Genomic DNA, 24,525 nt, shown 5'->3' on the forward strand with positions numbered 1-24,525 from the left:
TTTTCTCATCTACTACTATGGATTGAGTCAGTATTATAACTTGTCTCTACATGGAATGTATTGTGCTGTCTTCACTTTGAAGAATTGTTTTTTTTCTTTAAACTGTGCTAACTTTTTTTCGAATTAGGACATTTCAGCACATGAAAGCAACTTATTAGGGGCGTTTTGTGATATGAATGTAAGTAACATTTTTAAAAAAATAACTACATGATTTTGTATTTTTTAAACTTTAGAATATGATGAATAAGTAGTCATTTTGGGGGGAATAAAGAACATGTTTAGGACAAAGTCTTTAACTTTGACATAACCCAAATATAAAAGTTGTGTAGACATATACATGATTGAAATTTCAGCTTTTTGTGTGTCCATTCACGAAATGCCACGACTAAACTTTTGTTTAATGGTTAGAAAGAAAAGCATTTTGAGAAATTAGTTTATCAGAAATAAAGGCTGAGTTGCTGTTATGTTTTCTTTCAAGAAAAACACAATATCAGGACTAAACTTTTGTTTAATGGTTAGAAAGAAAAGCATTTTGAGAAATTAGTTTATCAGAAATAAAGGCTGAGTTGCTGTTATGTTTTCTTTCAAGAAAAACACAATATCAGGAATCATCAAATCCAGTATAACTTCGGAGGCAATGGCCTAGTAGTATTATCGCTGGGTTGTTAATTCAGAGACCCAATTCTGGGGGCCCGGGTTTGAATCCTACCACGGCAGATGGTGGAATTTGCATTCAATAAATATCTGGAATTAAGAGTCTAATGATGACAATGAACCCACTGTTGATTGTCAGAAAAACCTATCTGGTTCAGTAATGTCCCTTGGGGAAGGAAGCTGCCATCCTTAACTGGAATGGCCTACATGTGACTCCAGATCCACAGCAATGTGGTTGACTCTTAACTGCCCTCTGGGCAATTAGGGATGCACAAGAAATGCTGCCCAGCCATTGATCCCAACATCCCACAAATGAATTTTTAAAAATGAGATCTCCTAGCTGTATAAGGGGCTAAGTTGATTTCAAGTTATTATTGTGTTTAGAGTGGATCTAATGCTTCTTCTTTGGAAGTTTTATTTAAAAAAAAGGTTGTCTGATGAAACTGCAGTTTGCAATCCCACTATAATTAAGTGCCCTTGTTTGTGTATTAAATGTAGATTGTAAAATTCTCTCTTCTAAAATCAATTTTGAAGTAGTAATTATTTTCAGAAAGAAAAGTTTTATTTGTTAGCTGGGCGGCACGGTGGCTCAGTGGCTAGCACTGCAGCCTCACAGTACCAGGGACCTGGGTTCAATTCCAGCCTTGGGCAACTGTCTGTGTGGAGTTTGCACATTCTCCCCGTGTCTGTGTGGGTTTCCTCCGGGTGCTCTGGTTTCCTTCCACAGTCCAAAGATGTGCAGGCTAGGTGGATTGGCCATGCTAAATTGCCCGTAGTGTTCAGGGGTGTGTGGGTTATCGTGGGACGGGTCTGGGTGGGATGCTTCAAGGGGCGGTGTGGACTTGTTGGGCCGAGGGGCCTGTTTCCACACTGTAGGGAGCCTAATCTAATCTAATCTAGCTCAATGTTTCGGCCATTGTTTTAACCATTTTGATCCTGATTCTATGGCCTTTACTGAATTGATTGTGCCTGTATGGCCTTTTATGGCACTGCATTCCCATTCTTTCAAGTCCTTCTGCAAATACATATTTTGTGGAAGTGTTATATACTGTGTCAGCTTTCTTTATTCTAAACACATCAATCAAATTACCCCATTTATCTTCTGACCCTTCTAGCTTATAATCTACGTAAATCCCAATGTCTCCTCAAATTCTTACATTTTTGCATGTAATGTGGTGAAGTATTTCCCATTGGACCAACAGATGTTTAAAATGGCCGCTCTAATATTATAATACAGTATGAACTCAGAAGTACATTGCTTAATATCTGTTGTTTGCTTTTATTTTCTCTTATGGTAAATGCAGCATCTCGTTAGACTGAACAGAATGCTAGGACTTGCAACTGCCGCAAGTCTGAAATACTAACTGAAAACAGGCAACCAATTTGTCAGACACCATCTGTAAAAAGAATAAAGAATTTGAGGTTTTCAGTTGAATATTTTGTCAGATCTGAACTTCAGTTTAAATTTAATCATTGCAAAAGCAAAACCAGCTAATAGTGCATTAGCTGATTGGGATTCACTTGTAAATGTTTGTACCTCCACTGAACTTCCAGGGAAAATATTGGAAAGGATCGAACTCTGTGTTGATAAGTATAGTCTGACTGTGTTTATACCAACAGAATACATGCACTAATTTTACCTTTCTGCAAAACCTGAGAGAAGCTAAGTTTTAATTGTTGTAAAGGTGTTAAGAAATAGTTCTGGCACCCTTTTTATAACATTCCTACGTTTTAATCCTAATGCCAGGCCAAACTTTTATGAAAACAATATAAAATATTTAATGGGAAAGATGAGGAGGGAAAGGATAAATATCCGATTTCATTTTGAATATCGTGTAAATTATTTTGTTTTTAAGATTGATTTGTAGTTACCACCATCATAACTATTTATATTTTCTTTTGTCATCTATTTAGGATGTGGAAGTACCTTTGCACTTGCTTCGTTATGTCTGCCTCTTTTGTGGGAAAAATGGGCTATCACTTATGAAAGATTGTTTTGAATATGGAATGCCTGAAACTCTTCCGTTTCCAATAGCACATGCTTTTATTACAATAGTATCCAATGTAAGTAGTGGTATTTTAAAAAAAATGTAATTGTATTAAGTACCCATCTAGCTAACTAATCTGTCAAAATGTCACTCTTCCATACAGATCCATAAGTATGCAGATGGGGCTATATGAAAGGCCAATTACTTTTTGGGAGGGGTTTGTATTTGTAACTTCAAGAGCCATTGTGTACATAAGAACATAATAAATGGAAGCTGGAATAGTCCCCCTTGTGCCTGCTGTGTCATTCAGCATAGTTGATCTATTTTATGGTCTTAACCCAATTTCCCGCCTGCTTTCCAAAGTCTTTGACTGCCCTACAGATCAAGGATCTGCCTGATTTGGTCTTGAATATATCCAGTTTCCCAGTGATGATTGTGGCAAGGGTGGAAATTGTTGAAGGGTTTGAAATATGGGGCACAGATAAAATGAGCATGAGTTCAAAAGATGACAACATCTTCAGGATTTTAAAGAGGAAGGAGAAAATCTGAAGGGGAAGATTGAAATGAGGTGGTAGCTATTAAGAATGTAATATTTGCTATGAAACATGTCTACAGGGGCTCTGGGTCTAGGCCAAGAATACCAGTTCCTGGCCAGCCCTCATGTCTTGGTGCATGTGCACTCTGTAGCAGCATTTCAAGTTACGTATGTTCTGTTCTGGGCCTGTTTGTATTCCTTTAAGTATTTCAAGGGCTTAGACATCCAAGTTACCAAGGTTGCAATGATCTCAGTATATGAAAACCAGGTGTTTTAAAACCTAATATGTACCCTAGATAACGGAGCCCCCAGGACTTGGGTGTATTTCAGTATAGTGAAAAGCTGGTTCCAAAAGTAGTTGAAGGCAGCTGAATAGGACTGAAAATGGTAATTAGGTAAAGAAAACAACCGGCAATATTATCTAGGAGTCTGAGAGATGAAGGTGATGAGCAGGATCCAGGACTAAGAAAAGCAATCAAGACACTAGAAGAAACTAAGAAAATTAAAGTGACAGGAACCAGGAGAGATATGGTAACCTGAAAGTCTACAGAGAAGTGGCAATTGGCGGAGTAATGAGGAGGAATTGTTGTTGCTTGCAGGCTACATGTTAAGTAGAGCTGTAAGGGGCCTCAGGAGAGTTGAGACGCAGCTGCAGGTAAGCCAGGAAGTGTCTCTCAGAGCCGCATACAAGACTATGTTGAACCCACATCATTTAGGCAGGTATTCAGGCATTCCAAGTTAGAGTGACATTGGAGGGAGTTAAGAACTGGAGTCTTCAGGAGTGAAGAGTGAAATCCCTGTGGTGGGAGGCCAAAATGTAAAATGGGTTTTGCCACTCTCAGCAGTTTGACCTCTGGGTGGATTGCTGTCAAATCCACGGGATTTGTCTTGGTCTTTTCTGAAATTTTAAACTGCTGTGTATACAGTATTTGACCACAGTTTGTTTACTTTTTATATTTAACTGATGATTGTTAAGTTGTGTGTGTCGATTTTATTACTTTGCTAATAGTAATGTTTAGTTTATTTTTACCTACATAATGTGGTTTTGTTTTGTAAGTAAACATTTAGGATTTGCAGATTTCAATAACTTTAAACAAAAATTTACTGATCCCTAAATGGTGGAGAGTTTGTCTGACGTGTGAGAGGATTAAAGGTTTTTTGGGGCAAGAGGTGATGCCTATAGTTTTGAAAGAGAGGAGCACAGTTTCTGAAAAGACAGCCTTTGTGCCAGCAAACACTAAAGCTAGAAAGGAATAGTTAGTTTAATGGGAATGATGTGTCTGGACAGAATGATGGGGTGATGGGATAGAAGCGTGAGAAAGTTGCAAGTTTAGTGCTAGAGTAAGAAAGAACCTTAGAGGAAGTTTGGTTTGATGAGTTAGGGAAAGGAACACCACATAGCAGGTGATCAGCTATCATAAGCCTGGTGACAGAGAAGTCCCTGCATTTCTTGAATTTGAGCGATAAGGAAGAGGAGTTTCAGACAGTGATTTGGAGTTGAGATAGAGGCCAGGTTGATATTGAAATATTGAGCAGTTTTAGTAGATGGGAGTTGAGCTCATTGGTGCTTAATTTGCCCATTCAGGTCTAATGTTGAATGACAAAGCTATTTGTCTGCTATATTTGTGTAAGTTTGCATCTCTTGGATTTAAGAGAGCAGTGATAAGGCAATACTGGGTAACAGCCAAGACGAGAGAGAATAATGGTTTAGCTAAACCATCTGAGTTAAAGATGGGGTTGAGGGTATAGTTAAATGCATTTATAGTTGCAGAAATGTCTTTGTGAGTAGAGACTTAACAGCTAACCAGTTGAAATTTTGAAAGCTCTAATTGTAAATGATTTGGGAGTGTTATCCTTGGTGCTGATGCAGAAAGTAGTAGAGTCTGAGTTTTGAAGTAAGATAAGTATGGTGAATGATTTAAGCAAGTGATCAGAGAAGGCCTTGACTGTGATTGATTTGATGGGAATTACAAGTGTTTAGGGATTTGGGTTGTTAGTGAGGATAGGGGGATGAATCTCAGGGAAGAGAGCATAATGAAGCTGAGTTGAAATCATCAAGGATGAGAAGTCATTGGTGTGGAGGCTGAGAAAAAAATCAATGAATACATTTGAGATAAAGTCTACAGAATCTTCTAAAGATAAAATGAAATAAACATTTGCAAAAAATGTAAGTCCAAACAAGAGACCACTTCAATAAAAATCTAGATTTTTAAAGACTTTGCATCTTGACAGAATCAGTAATATTGTAAATAGGGTAATTGATTTCACTATTAAATTGGGATTCAATACTTTAAACCTCTGTTATTGCTGTTAATGAGAATACTTCTGTGTGATCAGCTACTTAGCAAACTACAGAGGAGTCAGAGGTTGGGCTATTTAGCCCATCGAATCTGCTCCATCGTTCAATAATATGGCTGATGCTAATCCTCAACACCAGATTTTTCCCTTATCCCGTAACGCTTGTTGATTGAATACTTGTCTGTCTTAGACTTGAACATGCTTCATGACCGAGCCTCAATAGCTCTCGGCAGAACAGAAATCCACCATTCTCTGTCCTCTGAGAGAAGAATTTATCCTCATGTCTGACTTAAATGGGTGATCTGTTTAGTCTGTCATTATTCCTTGTAGCCCTAGTAGCTCCCATTAGTTAAAACAATCTGTCTGCCTCCACCCTGTTAATTGCCCAAAGAATCCATTATGTTTCAATGAGGTTGCCTGTTATTCTACTAAACTCAAGAGTACAGGCCTAACCTACTCAACCTCTCGTAATAAGAACATACCTCCATTCCAGCAATCACAGAATGAACCTTCTCAGGACTACCTCCAATGCCAGTATACCTTTTCTTAATAAGGGGAATTTGACTCTGTTCTGGCTAATACCTGTATAGTTTTTGCAATACTTACCTATCTTTTACACTCTGCTTGGTTTACCACTGATCTTTGCCACTCCATATCAAATTGAAAGAAAACAGTAAAACAGTCCTTGTACTTCCTTGGTTAACATGGTGGTTTATCTGCTTCTTAGAATTTTTTTTTCTCTCACTAGTAGATATCTTGGCTGTGTGTCATAATCTATTTTCTTAAACATAATTCACTGTTGCTCAACTGTCTTTTCTGCTAAACTCTTTCCAGTCCACTCCAGCCAACTTTGTCGTCATTCCCATGTAATCACCCTTATTTAAGTTTAACCTACCTGTTTCTAATCTGAGTGTATCGTTCTCGAATTGAATACTAAATTCTATAATGTAATGGATACTGTTCCCTAAGGGATCTTCTAATGAGATCATTTATTAAACCAGACTCATTATATATTAGCAGATACAAAATAGCCTGATTGCAGCTTATATCCACAACATATTGTTTTACAAAACTGTCCCAACTATAGCCTTTGGATTCTTCCTTACGGCTATCTCTGCCAATTTGATTTTCCAATCTATGTGAAGATTAAAGTCATGCATGATTAATGGACATTTTCTGTATGCCTTCATTATCTCCTGGTTTATTCTCTGTCTTGACTTCACTGTTGCTGTTTGCCTGGAGATACCCTTTTCTTGGTGTCAGACTGAAACTGCTGCTTTGAAAGGGGAATTCTGCATCATGAGGTTTGTTTGTGCTACTTTCTTCGACATCAGCAGCAAGTGTGGTTCTCCACCTCTTCTCTGCCCCCAACTGCTGATCACAAAACCCAAACCTTTCTCTTTCAGGCATTTGGTGGGTAAGAGAATTTTTTTTCTCTCTTTTTATAAAGTCTAATTTTATTTGGAGTTGGTATTAATTAGCATTTAACTGAAACCTGCAGTTTTCAGTCTTAATGAGTGTTTTAAGATGGTTTCTACTGGAAGAATAGTTGGGCTTACTTAGCTGAAACTGATTCCTCTTTAATTGGATCAGATAGACTTTGTGTTGGAGCATGTACAGCTACCCAGTTTAGTGGAACACAGGAGACACATGGTGGGGTTGGGGAGTGGGGATGATGGTTGTGGGCAATTGTCACTGCTGCAACATGTTTGACCCCGAACAGGCACACCTGGGGTATGCGTTTGCTGATTGAGGAGCTTTGGTTCAGTTTGAGCTGTCATCTTAACTACAGATACTGACCCATGAGGGAGGGGAAGTTATTGGATTATTTCTTTCTTGAACCCTTCGTATATTTTGATTGGCTTCTTCTGACTTGAGTCAGCATTCAGAGGTTGGGGAGGGGCTGGTGTTGGTATAACAACAATGAGACAAGTAAATAGACCCAGTAGCCTTGCAGTTGTCCAGTGGATTTGAGGTTCTTTCAGCTTATTTGGAAAAGAATAAAGGTTACATATTGGATGAGCTAAAGGATCATGGCACTGGAAGCCATTCAGATTTGGAGAATAAATAGAAATGCTGTGATAACCAGAGGAATTGACGCTGTTCACTACACAAAGAGCGTGAGTCCAACCTGCTGTGTTGCTTGCTTTGTACCTGGGTTCAGTATATCTGCACAGGGTTGGAGACAGTTTTGTGAGGAGAGGATCATCCAGTTGTCATGCTGTGTGCAAGTATGAATGAAACAGCCAAGGCAAAGAAGGAAGTTCTGCATTGTCAGTGAAATTATATCGATACCAAATTAAGCCAGATCTTAAAAGTCGTAGTATCTGGGTTATTGCGTTAACAATGCACAAATTGGCATACAGCAAAATCAGCTTAGTCAGATTAATGCATGGTATGGGAGAAGTGGGTGCTAGCTTGTGGGGGAATGGCCCTAATACGGGGAAAATTCAATTTGAACTGTTGAACCTGTTGAGAAGTAAATTGACCAATACTATTATAAGTTATAAAAGTAATGTAACTAAAGATTATCTGAATGTCGTAGCATTCTAGTTAAAACAGGTGGACTGACAGTGCAAATAAGTTTGGCCTGGTATTTCTATCGATACAGCTGCTGGATGACCTATTGGTATTGAACTTTGAAGGGAACAGGGCATTTAGGAAGGAAAAGAAGCTAGGAAAAGGTGGGGAGATATCTATGTTAGTTAATGATGGTATTATTGCAATTGAGCGGTCTGACATAAATTGAGGAAACCAGAATGTGGAAACAGTTCGAGTAGAGATGAGAAATGATAAAGTCAAGACATTGTTTGGGGGGGCTGTTACACAGGCCTTGCAGGAGTGGCCATAGTTTAGATTGGAACTTAAAGGAATAAATACTGTGAACTTGTGAGAAAGGAAAAGTGATAATCTTGGGGTGGGGGTGGGATTGTGGTGTGGTGTATGAATTTTAATCTATATATGAAGGGTGGGGTGAGTGTGGATTTTAAACAGTTAATGGACTGGAAATGTCAAAAGGCAAAGGTAAGCAAATTGCGGAGCTAAAGAATGATTTTTGAGCTAATTTCTCAGAAAAACATGCTCTGGAGCCAATAAGAAAAACACTCTATACTAATCCGGTTTTGTACAAGGAGGTAGGGTTGATTATGGTTTTCATAGTCAAAGCCCCCCAAGGCTGCAGCAACCATAATATGATTATTTTTTATATTCAGTTTGAGGGCTAGAATACTAGTTTCTTTAACTTAACTAAAAATAATAATGAATGCTTGGGACAAATTGGTAAGTTAGGCTGAAGGTCGCATCAGAAATGCGGTGGTAGACATGAGGGAAAATTCAGAATAAACAAATTAGATCATCAAACCTTCTTTATCTACGCGGGATATGGAAGTGGACTTACCATGGATACCGCTCTAGTGTAACTTTTCTGTGTACCTCAAAGGATCGCGTGGTCAACTGGATGAGGCAAAAAAGAAAAATGGCATGAGGCCACCCTTGCAAGCATGCAGATCCATGGTTAACAAATCGCTCGATAGCAAGGAGGGAGTGTATAGCAAGTAAGAAAAGCTCCTAAGGGATAAACCTAACATCCATGGTTAACTAGAAGTGTTGAAATAGTATTCAAACATTGTACATTATTATGTAAAGATCAGTGGCAAGTCAGAAGGTTGGATTGAGTATAAAAATAGCAAAAATTGACGGACTAATTACTCCAAAAAAATTATTAATGAGGGAAGTGGGCATGAAGCTATAAAGGATAGATAGGTTAAGTGAATAGGCAAAGATCTGGTAACTGAGGTATAATGTCAGAAAATGTGAAATTGTCCATTTTGGTAGGAGGGACAGAAACAGAGCACTCTCTGAATGATGAGAGGTTACAGACTCCTGAGATGCAAAGGGATCTGGGTCCCTGAGTAATGAGAGTGGCTGGACAGGTTAGGCTTCTATCTGCTAGAGCTTAGAGTAAGGAGTGATTTGAATGAAGCACACAAGATCCTGAAGAGCCTTAACAGAGTGATGGTTCATTTGTCAGATAATCTAGGACTAGGGCTCACACCTTCAAAAATAAAGAGTTGCCTGTTGTGGGCCAAAGGGCCTGTTCCTATTCTGTAAAATTTTGTGTTCTTATGCTGTGCAGTTCTAAAACACGAATGAGGCAAGTGCTTTTCTCTGATTTGTCGTGAGTGTTTGGACCTCTGACCTGTCTGTCTCCTCTCACCCTATCTTCTATCCTCCTCCCCCGTCTCCCTATTTATTTCAGAATCCCCTTCCCCTCCCCCATTTCTGAAGAAAGGTCTCGACCCGAAATGTCAAACTTTCCTGCTCCTCTGATGCTGCTTGGCCTGCTGTGTTCATCCAGCTTCACACCGTGTTATTAGTGTATAAATTGTCATGAGGCACTTGAGCACAATTATATCAGTGCACTCTGAAGGTTAAGTTCATTTTAAAGGAGGTTGCTATCAATTACATCGTACCTGATAACCACCTTAACATCCTAAACATCTATGTTCTATGACAGAGTTTGCTATTGCGAATGCACATCAGTTTTAAAAAATGGCCTGCATGTCTGGAAATTTGTATTGCAAAAGATCCGGCTGTTTGGAAACCTGGGATCTGTTTTGACATATTTGTGACATAGATGAAAGGACTTGCTATTTGCAGAATCTTCTGAACAGGGTCTGTATCAGCTAATATCAGCTTTCAAAAACAGGAAGAATTTCTTGGCAATGAACCAAAGACTGATCGAGACCCTTAAACTTAAAACTGATTACTGGATTTCATGTTTGTGTGTATGAGGAAAATTATAAAGTTCAGCTGACTGATAGTTTGCAAGTGAAGGTAAAGACTTGGCTTTAAGTCTGTTTTAAAGGTTCCTTGGGCTTTGCAGGTGGATAACTTATTACACTTTGTAATTTTTTGTGTGAAATGCATTTATGGAGAAAGTCAGCAAATACAGCACAATTGCGGTTTGAAGGTCAAGTGTTGACACAAGAAAATAATGTATAATTTTGTACAAGCAGGACTATTGCCTTCATCTCTGTTACGGAATGATCAGGAGAGAACTGAAATTTTGTACCCTTTTCTTTCTTTCCTCAACTATTGTGGGTTTTGGAGTGGGGAATGCATGTATTTCCCAGACCCTGGAGTTTAGGTAAATTTAAATAACATGGCCATGCCTTTAAGGGTTTAAGTAGAGGATTATTCATTCACCCAATAATCCTAAAGATATCTATGCTATATTACTTACACACTCATACACAAAAAAAAAGTTGAGGACAAAGGTGTATTTTTACACATTGTAAACTAAAGGTTTGTTAATGGTTCATGTATTTGGCTTATCTCGGATGATGGCAATTGTTCGTGGGCCCAGAACAACAATTTTTTCACTGTTAATGTGTAGTTTAGAAAAGTTCAAATAGGTGGAATCAGATTTTTGCATTATTGCAGGATTCCTTTGAAGAACTGAATGTTCAGTAGGTCCCAAAGTTAGATGCCTTTTCTTTTGTGTCAGAAGATCAAATTTCATTCATAGATGAACCTTGGCTTGGGATCAGGCTGGCTGCCTTATTAAGATATAGCAGTTCCAAGTCTAAAAATAAAAATAAAAGCTTAGCGTTACTGCCTTGATCTGTTGGCTGGTATTCTGCAGTGACATTATTTGCAGACTGTTTTTTAGTTTTTTGGGATAATAAAGGATTTTGTTATCAGAAATAAGCTTCATTCACATCAGCGACTGTTGTTCACCCCAAATGGTTTAAAGCTGAAAGCCTCTCTGTACAATGAAAGTTAGATGATGTGTTCTTCACACTTGCTTGTGATAGCTAGTTTCCTGCAGTTCTTCCTTTGGTAAGTTGCAAACCTGGGGACTTGAATTGTAGAATTTCATTGATTCTGAGTTTGGAGTAAACCAATAACAGTAAAATACAAATTCCAAAGGGGATTGCTCTCTGGATATGTTCATTCAAAGGGGTGACCCTTACCCTGGTTGATTTCAGTAGTAACCTTCTGCAAGCTTGACGTAGTCTGTGTTGAATTCACAGGACTGCCTTCCCTGGAAGCCATCTTAGCCACCTGCTGGGGTCCATTAAGAAAAACAGAGTTCCAGAATCATCTGTATAACTACAGTCCATGTTTAGAGTGATGATTTAGAAATACCTTCACTGGAAAGGACATTGAAATTCCTTTTTGTGAGACATAAGAGAATGTTGTTTATTAACTTTCAAAATCCTATTCCTCTTTAACATTCTGACTTCTGAAAAGGTAGGAATGAGAGCCACAGGTGCTGGTGGCCTCTTGTGTTTTACCAATTTTTCATGTCACTAGAAAGAATGGTGATAAATTATTTGCAATGAAGGGCGGTGCAGTTCAAATTGATTGAATACTCACTAATAGTTTACCTGCAGTTTCCAGTAATAGAGAATTTGGTAACCTACTGATTATGTTATTAGACAAGCAATTCTGAGTTCAAATTAAACTGGGACTGCCATGGTGTTAAGGACTTGCATGGAGCGGACTGTGTTAAGTGTTTATAAGACTTTCTGATTTGGTATGTGAGTATACCTGCGAGACAAGGTGTAAGACTTGACCTCCTCTTGGGAACTAAGGCAGAGCAGGTGGCTGAGGTGTCAGTGGGGGAGCATTTTGGAGCCAGTGACCATAATTCTATTAGTTTTAAAATAATGATGGAAAGGGATAGACCAGAACTAAAAGTTAAAGCTGTAAATTGGAGTAAGGCCGATTTTGACAGTGTTGGCAAGAGTGTTCAAAAATTGATTGAGGGAAGATGTTTGCAGGTAAAGGGAAGGCTGGAAAATGGGAAGCCTTCAAAAATGACATAACGAGAATCCAGAGATGGTATGTTCCTGTTGGGGTGAAGGGCAAGGCTGGTATGTGTAGGAAGTGTTGGATGACCTGAGAAATTGAGGTTTTGGACAAGAATATGAAGGAAGCATATGTCGGGTATAGACAGCAGAAATAATGATTCCCTAGAAGGGTATAAAGGTAGGAGGAATATACTTCGAGGGAAATCGGAAGGGCAAAAAGGGGACATGAAATAGCTTTGGCAGATAGGGTTACAGAGATTCAGAGGGATTTTACAAACACATTGAGGACAAGGCAGAGAATAGGGCTCCTTAAAGATCAGCAAGGCCACCTAAATGTGGAATCACAAGAGATGGGCGGAGATACCAAATGAGTATTTTGCATCCTTGTTTACTGTGGAGAATGATATAGAAGTTAGAAAATGTGGGGAAATAAATAGTGATATCTTAAGAAATGTCCATATTACAGAGGAGGTGGTGCTGGACGTCTTAAAACACATAAAGGCAGATAAAAACCCAGAACCTGATTAGGTGTAATGTAGAACTCTGGGACGGTACAACACTGATTGCTGACTCGCTTGCTGAGATATTTGTATTATCGATAGCCACAGGTAGGGTGCTGGAAGACTGGAGGTTGGCTAACAGGGTGCTACGATATAAGAAAAGTGATAAGGAAAAGCCAGGGATCCTAGGGACAACTTTTTCTCGGAGGGTGGTGCGTGTGTGGAATCTGCCAAAGGAGGTGGTGAAGGTTGGTACAATTATAACACTTAAAAGGCATCTAGATGGGTATATGAAAAGGGAGAGTTTAGAGGAATATGGGTCAAATGCTGGCAAATGGGACTAACTTTATTTAATTAGGGCATCTGTTCAGCATAGGTGAGTTGTACCAAAGGATCTGTTTCTGTGCTGTATATCTCTATGACTCTGACTTAGAATTGAGGTTTAAAAGAGCAGAACAATTATATGTAAAAGTAAGAAGATCTGCTGTAGACAGCTCACACAGTCACCGTGCTCTTGCACCATCTTGAATTTATGTTAACACTTAAGAACCTCACAGAACACAAAGAAACCAGGATTTGGTACTCTGACTGACTAAGTTTTAACATTGTCTAGAAGGGTACACTCTCTGGTTGAAACAAAAGGTCAGTTTTTTTTGCCCTCTTCCTATCTTTTGTACCAAATTTTCAACCGCCTGGAGACCAGCTACTTCACGTTTCCATCATCCCTGGCACGCTCAGACCGTCAGTGCCCATTGAAATCCAAGAGGCCACTCCAGAATAAGCATGCTTTGCTTGTAATTTAAGTTAATCTGAATGCTTCAAGAAAATACGGAAACAACATATATTTTTAATTGTTGAAAGACCAAGTTTTAAAAGTGTGAATGTCTTGTGTAAAATATTCTGACTTTTATTATTAAAGCTCAAAATTAGCAAACTTAACTAAGTATCTTGTCAGAGATAATGGGAACTGCAGATGCTGGAGATTCCAAGATAATAAAATGTGAGGCTGGATGAACACAGCAGGCCAAGCAGCATCTCAGGAGCACAAAAGCTGACGTTTCGGGCCTAGGCCCGAAACGTCAGCTTTTGTGCTCCTGAGATGCTGCTTGGCCTGCTGTGTTCATCCAGCCTCACATTTTATTATCTAAGTATCTTGTCAGTTGAGTTATTGCAACTTCCTTTGAGTCATTAACAAAAGCATCATTTTTAAATCTTTAACAAAAACTGAAAATTTTGTTCTGAGGAACGGTCTGAAACATTGTTTGATTTCCCTCCACAAATACAGCCAGACCTGCTGAGTTTTTTCTAGCAGTTTCTGATTTATAGCATCCACAAATCTTTCAGTTTTTAATTTTAAATCTTTTTACTCTTCCTTATTTCGACTTCTTTACCTTTTCAGTAGTCACTTAGTTATTTTGTCAGTCTGGTTTATTCATAATTGTATTTCTGCATATTTATGCACATGTAGTAGAGAACGCCCTGATAATTAATTAATTATATTTTACACATTGATAATGCAGAACTGGTTTATTGCTTGGATTGCAGACAGGTTAAAAACAGGATGTCTTGTTTTGGATTGCCTGTACTTTAGGTAAGTATATCCAAACTCTCTCAATCCTGGGAATCTGGCCCTTCAACCCGAAGCAGCTAAAATAAATGTCTCTTTTTATTACTTATTCAGTGAGTTGCAGAATTAATTTTATAATCCTGTAAGTGTGAAAAGAGTTCTTTTGAGACTTGCGTAGCCTGAGACTTCATGGTATATACACCCACACAGGCCTCAATGACTGAAAAACCTGATACTTTTATTTTAGGGAACCTGAAGGTTGAGAATGAATATTTATTAGAAAGGTACTTATTTGGAGATGTTAATTTGCGTTGTAAGATATTTGTTTTGATATAAGTTGAGATGCTCAGAATGAGTTCATTTTCCTATAGTTTCTGACACATTGCAATGTGTTTAGAATGATTGGATTGGATTCATCTTGAAATCAGGATAGATAGCATCTTCTACTAGTTGTAATTTTTTTAGTTCGGAAATTACTGCCCTTAAGTTGGAGTTCCCAATATGTGCACTGTACAGTGTAATAAAGACGTAAGGAATGACTAACATCTTGCCTATTTCCAGATCTGTAACATAGTCTACGAGTGTTCCCTCCCTTATCCATAAATACATTTAATGCTAAAACCCTCAAGCATGGTTCTAAACGTGACTGTTCCGTGATGAACATCCTACTTTGCACTATTCAGAATTTGGTTTGTCCAAAGCCTGTCTGTATCCTATCTTTAAACAGAACTTGGTGCCCTCATTGCCCCTCTGTTGGCTAACTTAAATTGACTGGCAATCTGATGCCATGTTTTCACTCCTTTTTGATTCTGTATCCCTCTGTGCCTACCCTGCACCATAGGATATGGCAATAGCCTTGGGAATCGTATTGTTGATGAACTACAATTACTTCATCATTGGTCATCATTGAAAACACTTTGCATTGGCTACAGTGTGAAAACATCAGTGGCAGACTGTGATGACCAAATCTTTTGAAGGGCCTAAGTTTAAAGTGGTGTGGGAATTAATAAATTGGTTGAGCATAAAAAAGTAGCTTTCAAATTTTGATTTGGGTGCTTCCTGTATCTCGAACAATATAAAAGTGGAGGAAGATGCCAAGTGTGAAATGAGAGTGTAGGCTATAGTACCAGTACTTTAGTTACAGAGTAGGAGAAATTCTGACAGTTGATGCAAAAATTAATTGAAAACTAGTGGATTAGACTTGTATTTAACTTGCTTCTTGATCTCAGAAGAAATGTGGTCATACAATTAAAACAATGTTAAGACAGGTGACTTGCTTCCCAACCAAAGACATCTTCAGACTATTAGAATTCTATTCATTTTTTCATAAGCTTCTCTTTTGTGCGTTCCCACACTGACTGCAGAAGAACATATCTGTTCAGTTTTTGTCAAAGGGTTTGGACAATTTATAAACCTCATCTTCCGGGTAATTGACAGGTTAGGAAATTGAACCAGCAACATCTGTGCTGCTGCACTCTGCTTGACTGACTCGCTGTGGTGCATCACTGCACTGTTCTATTTTGTCAGTTTTTGTGACACTTGTGAAAACATGTAACAGCAAAAGTTTTATCAACTGCTAATTAGCTGCAAAGCTAGCCAGAAAAGTAAAGAAAATTGGTGAAGTCTAAGCATTAAATGCCTTGGTGATATAATATGGTTTATTTGGATCATACTATGATACCAGGAATTTGGAAAAATTACAATTTACGAGCATGAAAAAATTTAGGATTTGAAATTCTTCATTGCTTCCTTATGAAAAGAGCCACCCCTCTCTTACCCCCCGCAACAATGATAGGGTTCCCTTTGTCCTTACCTGCCATCCCACCAGCATCCAAATCCAAAAGATCATCAGGCTCCATTTCCGCCGCCTCCAGTGAGCTGCCACCACTAGGCACAGACCCTCTTCCCTTCCCTTGTCCGCCTTCCACAGGGTCCATTTCTTCTGGGACACCCTGGTCCACTGTTCCTTCACTCCCAATGCCACCCCATGGCACCTTGCCCTGCATCCAGTGAAGGTGTAGTATCTGTCAATTTACATACTCAGTCCCCAGTATCCAAGAGCCCAAGCATACCTTCCAGGTGAAGGAACCCTTTACACGCACTGCCCACAATTTAGTCCACTGCATTTGCTGATCACACGTGGTGATCTGTACATTGGGGGTACAAAGCGTAGATGGGTGACCGTTTTGCAGAACATCTGCATTCTACCTGCAAAAAAACGACCCTGAGCTTCCATTTGCCTGCCACTTTAGCACACCACCCTGTTCCCTGGCCAACATGTCTGTCTCGGGCTTGCTGCAGGGTTCCAGCAAAGCTTAGCACAAGTTAGAAGAGCAGCACCTCATTTTCTGCTTGGAGACCCCAAAGCTCTCCAGACTTAATATTGAGTTCAATAATTTTAGGGCCTGACCTCTCCCATGCCCTAACTCCCTATCCCACACACCAGGTGTTGTTGTCACATAATCTGCCATTACACACTACCTATTCTTCGTCACCAGCAGTCCCAATAACAGCTATTAACCCTCCTAACCAGATTGTTATCAACTCCTTTTGACTGTCCAACTGCTCTTCTCTCTCTCTTTTGGGCTGTATCTCCACCTATTGTTTATTCCTTACCCCCTCCACGTACCCTATTTTCTGCATTTAAACTGACATTTTCCAAGCTACCATCAATTCTGAGGAAGGGTCACCAGACCTGAAACATTAACTTCTATTTTTTTCTTCACAGATGCGGTCAGACTTGCTGAACTACTTCTATTTTTGTTGCTATTATAACTGATGAAGGCCCTGTTGAAGGGTGTAAGCCCTTTCCTGCTCCTCTGATGCTGCCTGACCTGCTGTGTTCCTCCAGCTCCACACTGTACTAACAATCTTACTTGCAGCCTTTGATTACACTGCTCATAATTGTTGTTGAATGATATGCTTCGAGTACTGTATATGGGAAGAACTTGCCTGATCCAGTGAACAAATTATTGTCAAAACAGCCCAGTGAACCTTCATGATTGTTGTTGCTTTCATGTCTTTTTTTTAAATCAAAGGGGCCAGCAGTTGCTGGAAAAATAGTGGTGAGGCTAATGGCAATGACTAGACATTGAAGCTGTGCTCAGCTACTAGCTTCTGTGAAATAGCTTCTCTTATTTTCTCATTATTGAAATGCATTGAATGTCATGAACCTGCGATATTTGTTCCATAGATATGAAATAGAGTCAACACAGAAATTCAGGGCTTGTTGAAAGTGAATCACAGTGCTTACTTGGCCACGTATAAGTTTTTAATATTTAACACAATATTTAATTATTCGAGTGAAGCTTCCCAGCTTTCTGATTTTTTTTGTTGTGTTCGAAATCTGAGACCTAAGAAGTTGTATATTTTTGTCACATTTAGGTGACATCAGTGTTTAAAGAGATTTGCATGAGGCAAGAAGAATAGGAGCAAGTTGTCTTTTTCCCATGGCATCCCACTGTTTGTGGAATTGCTGTGTATCATGAACACAGAGGTAGCAGACAATAATGAATGAGGGACTCTGCCAAAAGGTTTGCCAGGGGTTGCAGTTACCTGCTGTAGAGAGACTTGAAAAAAGCTGAATTTTCAGTGGAAGCTACACTGTAATAAGGATGCAGTTGACCACCTCTGAGAATTGTTAAGACCTTAAGCCATACTGTAACTTTCATGGGTCTTTGATAATAGCCAATGAAGGCAACTACAACATGTTACTGTAATACTATATGTTATTCATGTGGTGATTTCAATCAAACCTTAGTGGCATATGCAACAGCACTTGGATACAATGAAAGTCTGCAGTTGGTAGGTCGTGTGTCAATTTCCAGGTTTTCTGACCTCATTACTTGTGATGTCTCCAACTAGGCAAAAGGAGAAGTCTTACGCATTCCACAGGTTTGTTGCATTCCTCAAAGTGCTGGGGCCATCAGTAGAAGGCATGTCTTTCAAGTCACCTATCACATATATCACTGAGAAAGAATACCATTTGTTAGGCACTGCCAAGATTCTTCTCACCTAACTGTGAGATATAACTGTCAATACAGGTCACTAAGAAAGAACAGATAATGTTCTCAGTGCTCAAACCTAGCTGATTCCTTCATTAGAGTGTATAAAGAATCTGAATAGGTCTTCAATGGTGAGGGTTAACCATTGAACGTACACTGAAGGACCAGCAGGAAAGGTATAGCTGCATGCACTAAGTAATAATTAAGTAATGGTGTGAGTGGTAATGCTGAAATCGTCCATCCAGCGGCTTTGCAGGTTGTGAGTGGCTGATACTGATCCAGGAAGGTGGTGAAGGCTGTGGTGGTAGTACATTCCTTGCAGAAAAGACTCAACCAGCATAGTGCAGTGTTGTAGAAGTCACTCTCCTTGAGACTTACAACCTGGGCCTTCCTAAGGCTTTGGCTTGTGTCCACCCTATGGCCTCAGAAGTTAGACTGGCTGAAAGAGTTGCTGTTTTTCATTTATTTGGTATGCAAGGGAAGTGGCAGTGTGTTCTTCCTCCCCTCCCCTTCCCCTGGAAAACATTCAAAAAGCTGGCTAAAATTGAAAAGCAATGAATGCTTTTTACAGCATTATAAACAATAATTGAGATATTTTCTAAGGACCATAAAATTTTATTTATTATTGATTCAGTTGAAAAGCCAAATAAGAACTGAGGTATGTAGGCATTTTCAACTTTGGAAGTAAAGTTGTTTAACGGAGTTATATAGGTCTACAGCTCGGAAACAGGCCCTTTGGCTCAACTTGTCCATGCATCCCAGATTTCCCAATTAATCTAGTTCCATTTGCCTGCATTTGGCCCATATCCCTCTATACCTATCCCATCTATGTACCTATCTAAATGTTCCTTAAATGATGAAACTACTCGCTTCCACCACTACCGCTGGCAGCCCATTCCAGACACTCAACACCATTTGTGTGGGAAAACATAGCCCCTCTGGAGCAGTTGTATGGTTTGAAATGTGAAGTTTTCAAGCTATTCTATTTAATTTCTGAACTTAAGGGCAGCAGCAAAAGCAATATAAGGAATGATGCACATTAAATACAAAATGCTATTTGAACAAGATATTGTATTTAAAAAACTGCTTATGTGCTAATATTATGTGCTGTAGTATAATTGCAGTTGAACTAACTTTCTATCATTTAATGTCATTTTGTGACACTGCTTTTATTTTCTCCTTTGTATCTTCACTCTTGCTATAGCGTATTGGGTCAGTTTTTCCCGGGTTACCTCCTGATACCCTAAAGAGGTACCATGCGGTTTCTGTCTCACTTCCAGAAACTTGTATTTTGATGCTAGAACTGATGGTTAATATTTTTAGTGTGGTAAAATAAATGTGTTTGCTAAATAATAATAATGTATTTCTGGAAAAGTAGCTAATTTGTAATTGAATTATAACAGTTTATGCTTTTTTTTAATGTTACAGATCAGGATATGGTTACACATCCCTGCTGTTATGCAGCATGTTATACCCTTTAGAACTTATGTTATAAGGTGAGCGATCAGACTGATAACACATTTAAAATTCCATCAAAAATACTATATGGCAAATATTTTATACTTTTCATTTGAAAAATATTAAAGGTGCATTTTCAAAAAATAATGTTATTTTTTAAAATAATGTTCATATCTAGGTATCTGTGTAAACTTTCAGACCAGGAGTTGCGACAAAGTGCTGCACGCAATATGGCCGATTTGATGTGGAGTACAGTTAAGGAGCCCTTGGATACAGCACTGTGTTTTGATAAAGAAAGTTTGGACCTTGCATTCAAGTATTTCATGTCACCAACTCTAACTATGAGGTTGGCTGGACTGAGTCAGATTACAGTGAGTCATCAGCCTGTAAACGTTGATTAGCTAAATGAAAACTGTGTTTGTTTGTGACATTATAATTGGTTCTAGTTACCTGTTGCATTCTATCATTGTGCTTAAATTTGCTACTTTTTTTTAAAACAAAACCTGCTTTCTGAGGAAGGGTCACCGTGCTCCAAACATTAACTCTCATTTCTTTTCGGTGATGCTGCCAGACCTGCTGAGTTTTTCCACCAGCTTCTGTTTCTGCTTTCATTTAGAATTGCATAGAAGGTACAGGATAGATATTTTAAAAAATCACTCGTGGGGTGTTGGTGTTGTTGGCTGGGCTAGCCAGTTCATTCCTACGTTCTGGATGTGAGTTTGCTCGCTGAGCTGGAAGGTTAGTTTTAAGCTGTTTTGTCAACATTCTAGGTAACATCATCAGTGAGCCTCCGATGAAGCGCTGGTGTTATGTCCGGCTTTCCCTTTATCTGTTTAGGTTTCCTTGGGTTGGTGATGTCATTTCCTGTTCTTTTTGTCAGAGGATGGTAGATTGATTTGGAGCCAGTGTGTTTGTTGATGGAGTTCCGGTTGGAATGCCATGCTTCTAGGAATTCTCGTATGTGTTGTTTGGCTTGTCCTAGGATGGATGTGTTGTCCCAGTCAAAGTGGTGTCCTTCCTCATCTGTATGTAAGGATACTAGTGATGGTGGGTCATGTTGTTTTGTGGCTAGTTGATGAACTCAACCTGAGCTACAAATCTTCTCAAAATTCGCTCATTCCTACTTTCCTTGAGAATGTGTTGGAGAGCTATCTTCTTGAGCTGCTATAGGTTGACCCATTATTCTGGAAGAAGTTCCAGGATTTTGATCCAGCGACACTAAAGGAGTAGCAATTTATTTCCAAGTCACGGTTATACAAGTCATTGACTTTAACTGAAACATGCGTGTATTTATGCTCTGTTCAGGTGGCACCCCCACAGCAATCCTGTCAGTTGCTATTAGCATAATGTTGACTTTTATTCATACTCAGTACATTTTTGAGATCACTAGTTCCATATTTTGACCATTCTGTGTAAAGATTTTCCTGAATTTCTTATTGGACTTGTTAGCTTTTGTATTTTGTTTTCTTGTCATACAAGTAATATCTCCAGCTACACACTCAAACCCTTTCAAGAGATATCTGAAGGATCACTTATCAGCCTTTTTGTTTCTCAGTGTAAATATCACTAGCTATTGAGTGATTCTTGTGTGTATTCTATCACTTCTGGACCTATCCTTACGAATCTTCTTTGCACCTTCATCAATGTTTCAGTATCTTCATTTTAATAAGAAGGCTGGAACTGTGTAGTGTACTCTTGGATGGTGTAACCGAAAACTTCTGTTTGTTACCTTTTTAAGGCAGCGAGTCACCCATTTCAATAGATGAGGAGGAATTTCTTCCAAGGGTAGTGAATCTGTGGAATTCTTTACTGCAGAAGACTGAGGCTGGGTCATTGAGTATATTGAAAGTTGAGAGATGTTTAATTACTGAAGGAAGCCAAAAGCATGGGTTAAAGGAAGGAAAGTGTCTTTCGTCTTGGTTCTCTTTGCCTATCTGGAAAGATAACAACAATGACAAAGATGTAAAGAGTTCATGGAGGAACTGCTGTAGTTGGCCATTCCTGTCGAGCCCAAAAACAACATGGAAAAGTTGGCCTGGCCGTGGCTCGCAAGAAAAATTGGTGATAATATTAGATCCAAGGAGAGGAAAACAAATTGGCCAATGAAGAAGCAGCCCTGAGGATTGGGAGCTGTTTAGATTTCAGCAAAGGAGGATAAAGGAAATTAAGTGGGAGAAAATAGAGTATGAGTAAATTTGTGGGGGCATGTACAGATTGTAAAAACATCTATCAGTATGTGAAAATAAAAAGATGAGTGAAAACAAATGTAGGTTCCCTACAGTCAAAAAAAGAGTACTTACGAACACCAAGATATGGCAGACCAATTAACTAAATATTTGGTTTGGCCTTAACAAAGGTGGATGCAAATAATGTCCCCAAAATGTTGGGGAACACCAAATCTGATCAAAAAGGATCTAAACAAAATCAGTGGTTGGAAAATGGATAAGATTAAAGGCTAATAAATTCATAGGGCCCGATGACCTACATCTCAGAGTACTTAAGGAAGTGACGCTTGAAACAGTGGATGCATTGGTGGTTATCTTTTAAGATGTTAAATACTCTGGAACAGTTTCTATGGGTTGGAGAGTAGCTAATGAAATAATATTGAAACAAAAATGGAGGCAGAGTGACAACAGAATTATAGACTGGTTAGCCTGATGTTAGTAGTAGGGATAATGCGAGAGCCCATGAGAAAAGATTTAATAGCAGAATACTTGGGAAAACAGTGACAGGATCAGGCAGAGTCAGCATGACTTTGTGAAAGGAAAGTCATGCTTGACAAATCAAGTGGAATTTTTCTAGAATGTAACCAGTAGAGTTGATCAGCATAGCCCGAGATGCTGCTGGGCCTGCTGTGTTCATCCAGCCTCGCATTTTATTATCATAGTTTACTTGGACTTTCAAATGTGCTTAATAAGGTGCCAATAGAGCTAAGTATCTAAAATTAAAGCACATGGAGTGGATGTAGTGTACTGACATGTAGAGAAAACTGGTTGGCAGACAGGAAACAAAGTAGTCATAAATTAGTTTTTTTTTGAGTGGCATGTAGCTGCTATTAAAGGTTTAGATGAGGGAACGAAATGTAACATCTCCAGGTTTGCACATGAGACAAAGCTGGATTGGAGGGTGAACTGGGAGGAGAATGTAGAGATGCTTCAATGTAATGTGAACAAGCTGAGTTGGTGGACATAGACATGACAGATGCAATATATTGTGGGTAAGTTGAGGTTATCCATTTTGGTAGCAAAAACAAGAAAGCACCTTATTATCTGAATGGTGACGTGGGGAAAGGGGGAGGTGCAATGAGACCGTGGTATTCAGTCACTGAGAGCAAGCGTGCAGGTTCAACAGGCTGTAGAGAAAGCAAATGGTATGTTGGGCTTCATAGCAAGCAGATCTGAGGTACAGGAGCAGAGATGTCTTGCTGCAATTATATGGTGCCTTGGTGAGACCACATCAGTATTGTGTGCAGTTTTGTTCTTATCTGAGAATTGGTGTTCTGGCAATGGAGAGAGTATGACTAAGTTTTTTTTTTATCAGATTTCCTTGGATAGCAGGACTGAGGTATGAAGAGGTGTTCAATGAAGAAATATTTAATTTGATATTTCTTATAAGAAATTTGTTTTCCAATCATGTTGTCCAACAAACCCCTTAGTCATACTGTTTCCCCTTTCACACAATTGTATTAATCAATAAACTTTACATTTTCAATAAAACACATTGATTTGCAAATTAATTTAAGGTGTCTGTAAAATAAGCTTGTAAAATTAATTTCCGACTCTTCTTCCCTGACAGAATCAACTTCACACATTTAACGATGTTTGTAATAATGAATCTTTGGTGTCAGACACTGAAACGTAAGTAAAGGTGTTTCAATTAGAGAGATGACTCCACATCAAATGCTTATATGAAATGAAAATAATCGTGATTGTTGTTTGCCAAGTCTCCTTGAACCTTCTGAAAGAAAATTAACAGTGCACTTCTGGAATAGGGAAATGGAGGAAATCTTGAGTTGTAAACCTTTTTCCTATTTCTTCTGTCATGCAGGTCAATTGCAAAGGAACTAGCAGACTGGCTAATTCATAACAGTGTTGTTGAACATATCTTTGGACCAAATTTGCACATTGAGGTTTGTCTGGAAAACATTTTCTTTCTTTCTCTGTCATCAACTGAACATCTCAAAACAAGTTTGGAAAGCATGTTTCCTCCTTTCTCAAATCTTACATTTTATTGATTTTTATTTTCAGATCATCAAACAATGCCAAGTCATCCTGAACTTTCTAGCTGCAGAAGGAAGACTTAGCACACAACATATAGACTGTATTTGGGCAGCAGCACAGGTACTAATGAAGTAATTTTGCGGACTTCTGATGTTTTACCTAACAGATACTGTACCATACAAATGTTACAACATAATTACTTTTTTAAAAAAAGCACGCAAATAACTATTTTAATGATTTTCTTGGAAATAATTTTGTAAGGGATAATATTATTGATTTAGGAGCACTAGACAACTTCAAATGCCACTAAGACAAAAAATGATTTAAATGTTTTTTTCAGTTAAGTCAGTCTTAATTTGTGTATGCCAGTGAAATACTGATGAAGGGTTTTCTTTTGAGTACAAAGCTCTGAACTTGTGCACACAGGCACGTGTTTTTTTTTGTGAAAACATCATAAATTTTGTACTTCATTTGGACTGT

At 38.7% G+C, this 24,525-nt stretch overlaps 1 protein-coding gene across 1 annotated transcript in view; it reads left to right on the forward strand.

Annotated features, from left to right (window-relative positions):
• usp34 (ubiquitin specific peptidase 34) overlaps positions 1 to 24,525 on the forward strand; it is a 329,850-nt gene that overhangs the window by 67,468 nt on the left and 237,857 nt on the right. Inside the window, exons 4-10 of the mRNA XM_059648851.1 lie at positions 128 to 178; positions 2,569 to 2,718; positions 19,796 to 19,863; positions 20,004 to 20,196; positions 23,621 to 23,682; positions 23,873 to 23,954; positions 24,073 to 24,165. Coding sequence (XP_059504834.1) covers positions 128 to 178; positions 2,569 to 2,718; positions 19,796 to 19,863; positions 20,004 to 20,196; positions 23,621 to 23,682; positions 23,873 to 23,954; positions 24,073 to 24,165 — 699 coding nt within the window. The remainder of the gene's footprint in view (positions 1 to 127; positions 179 to 2,568; positions 2,719 to 19,795; positions 19,864 to 20,003; positions 20,197 to 23,620; positions 23,683 to 23,872; positions 23,955 to 24,072; positions 24,166 to 24,525) is intronic.

This window comes from Stegostoma tigrinum, chromosome 9 (genome assembly GCF_030684315.1).
Source record: "Stegostoma tigrinum isolate sSteTig4 chromosome 9, sSteTig4.hap1, whole genome shotgun sequence".
Taxonomy (NCBI): Eukaryota; Metazoa; Chordata; class Chondrichthyes; order Orectolobiformes; family Stegostomatidae; genus Stegostoma; species Stegostoma tigrinum.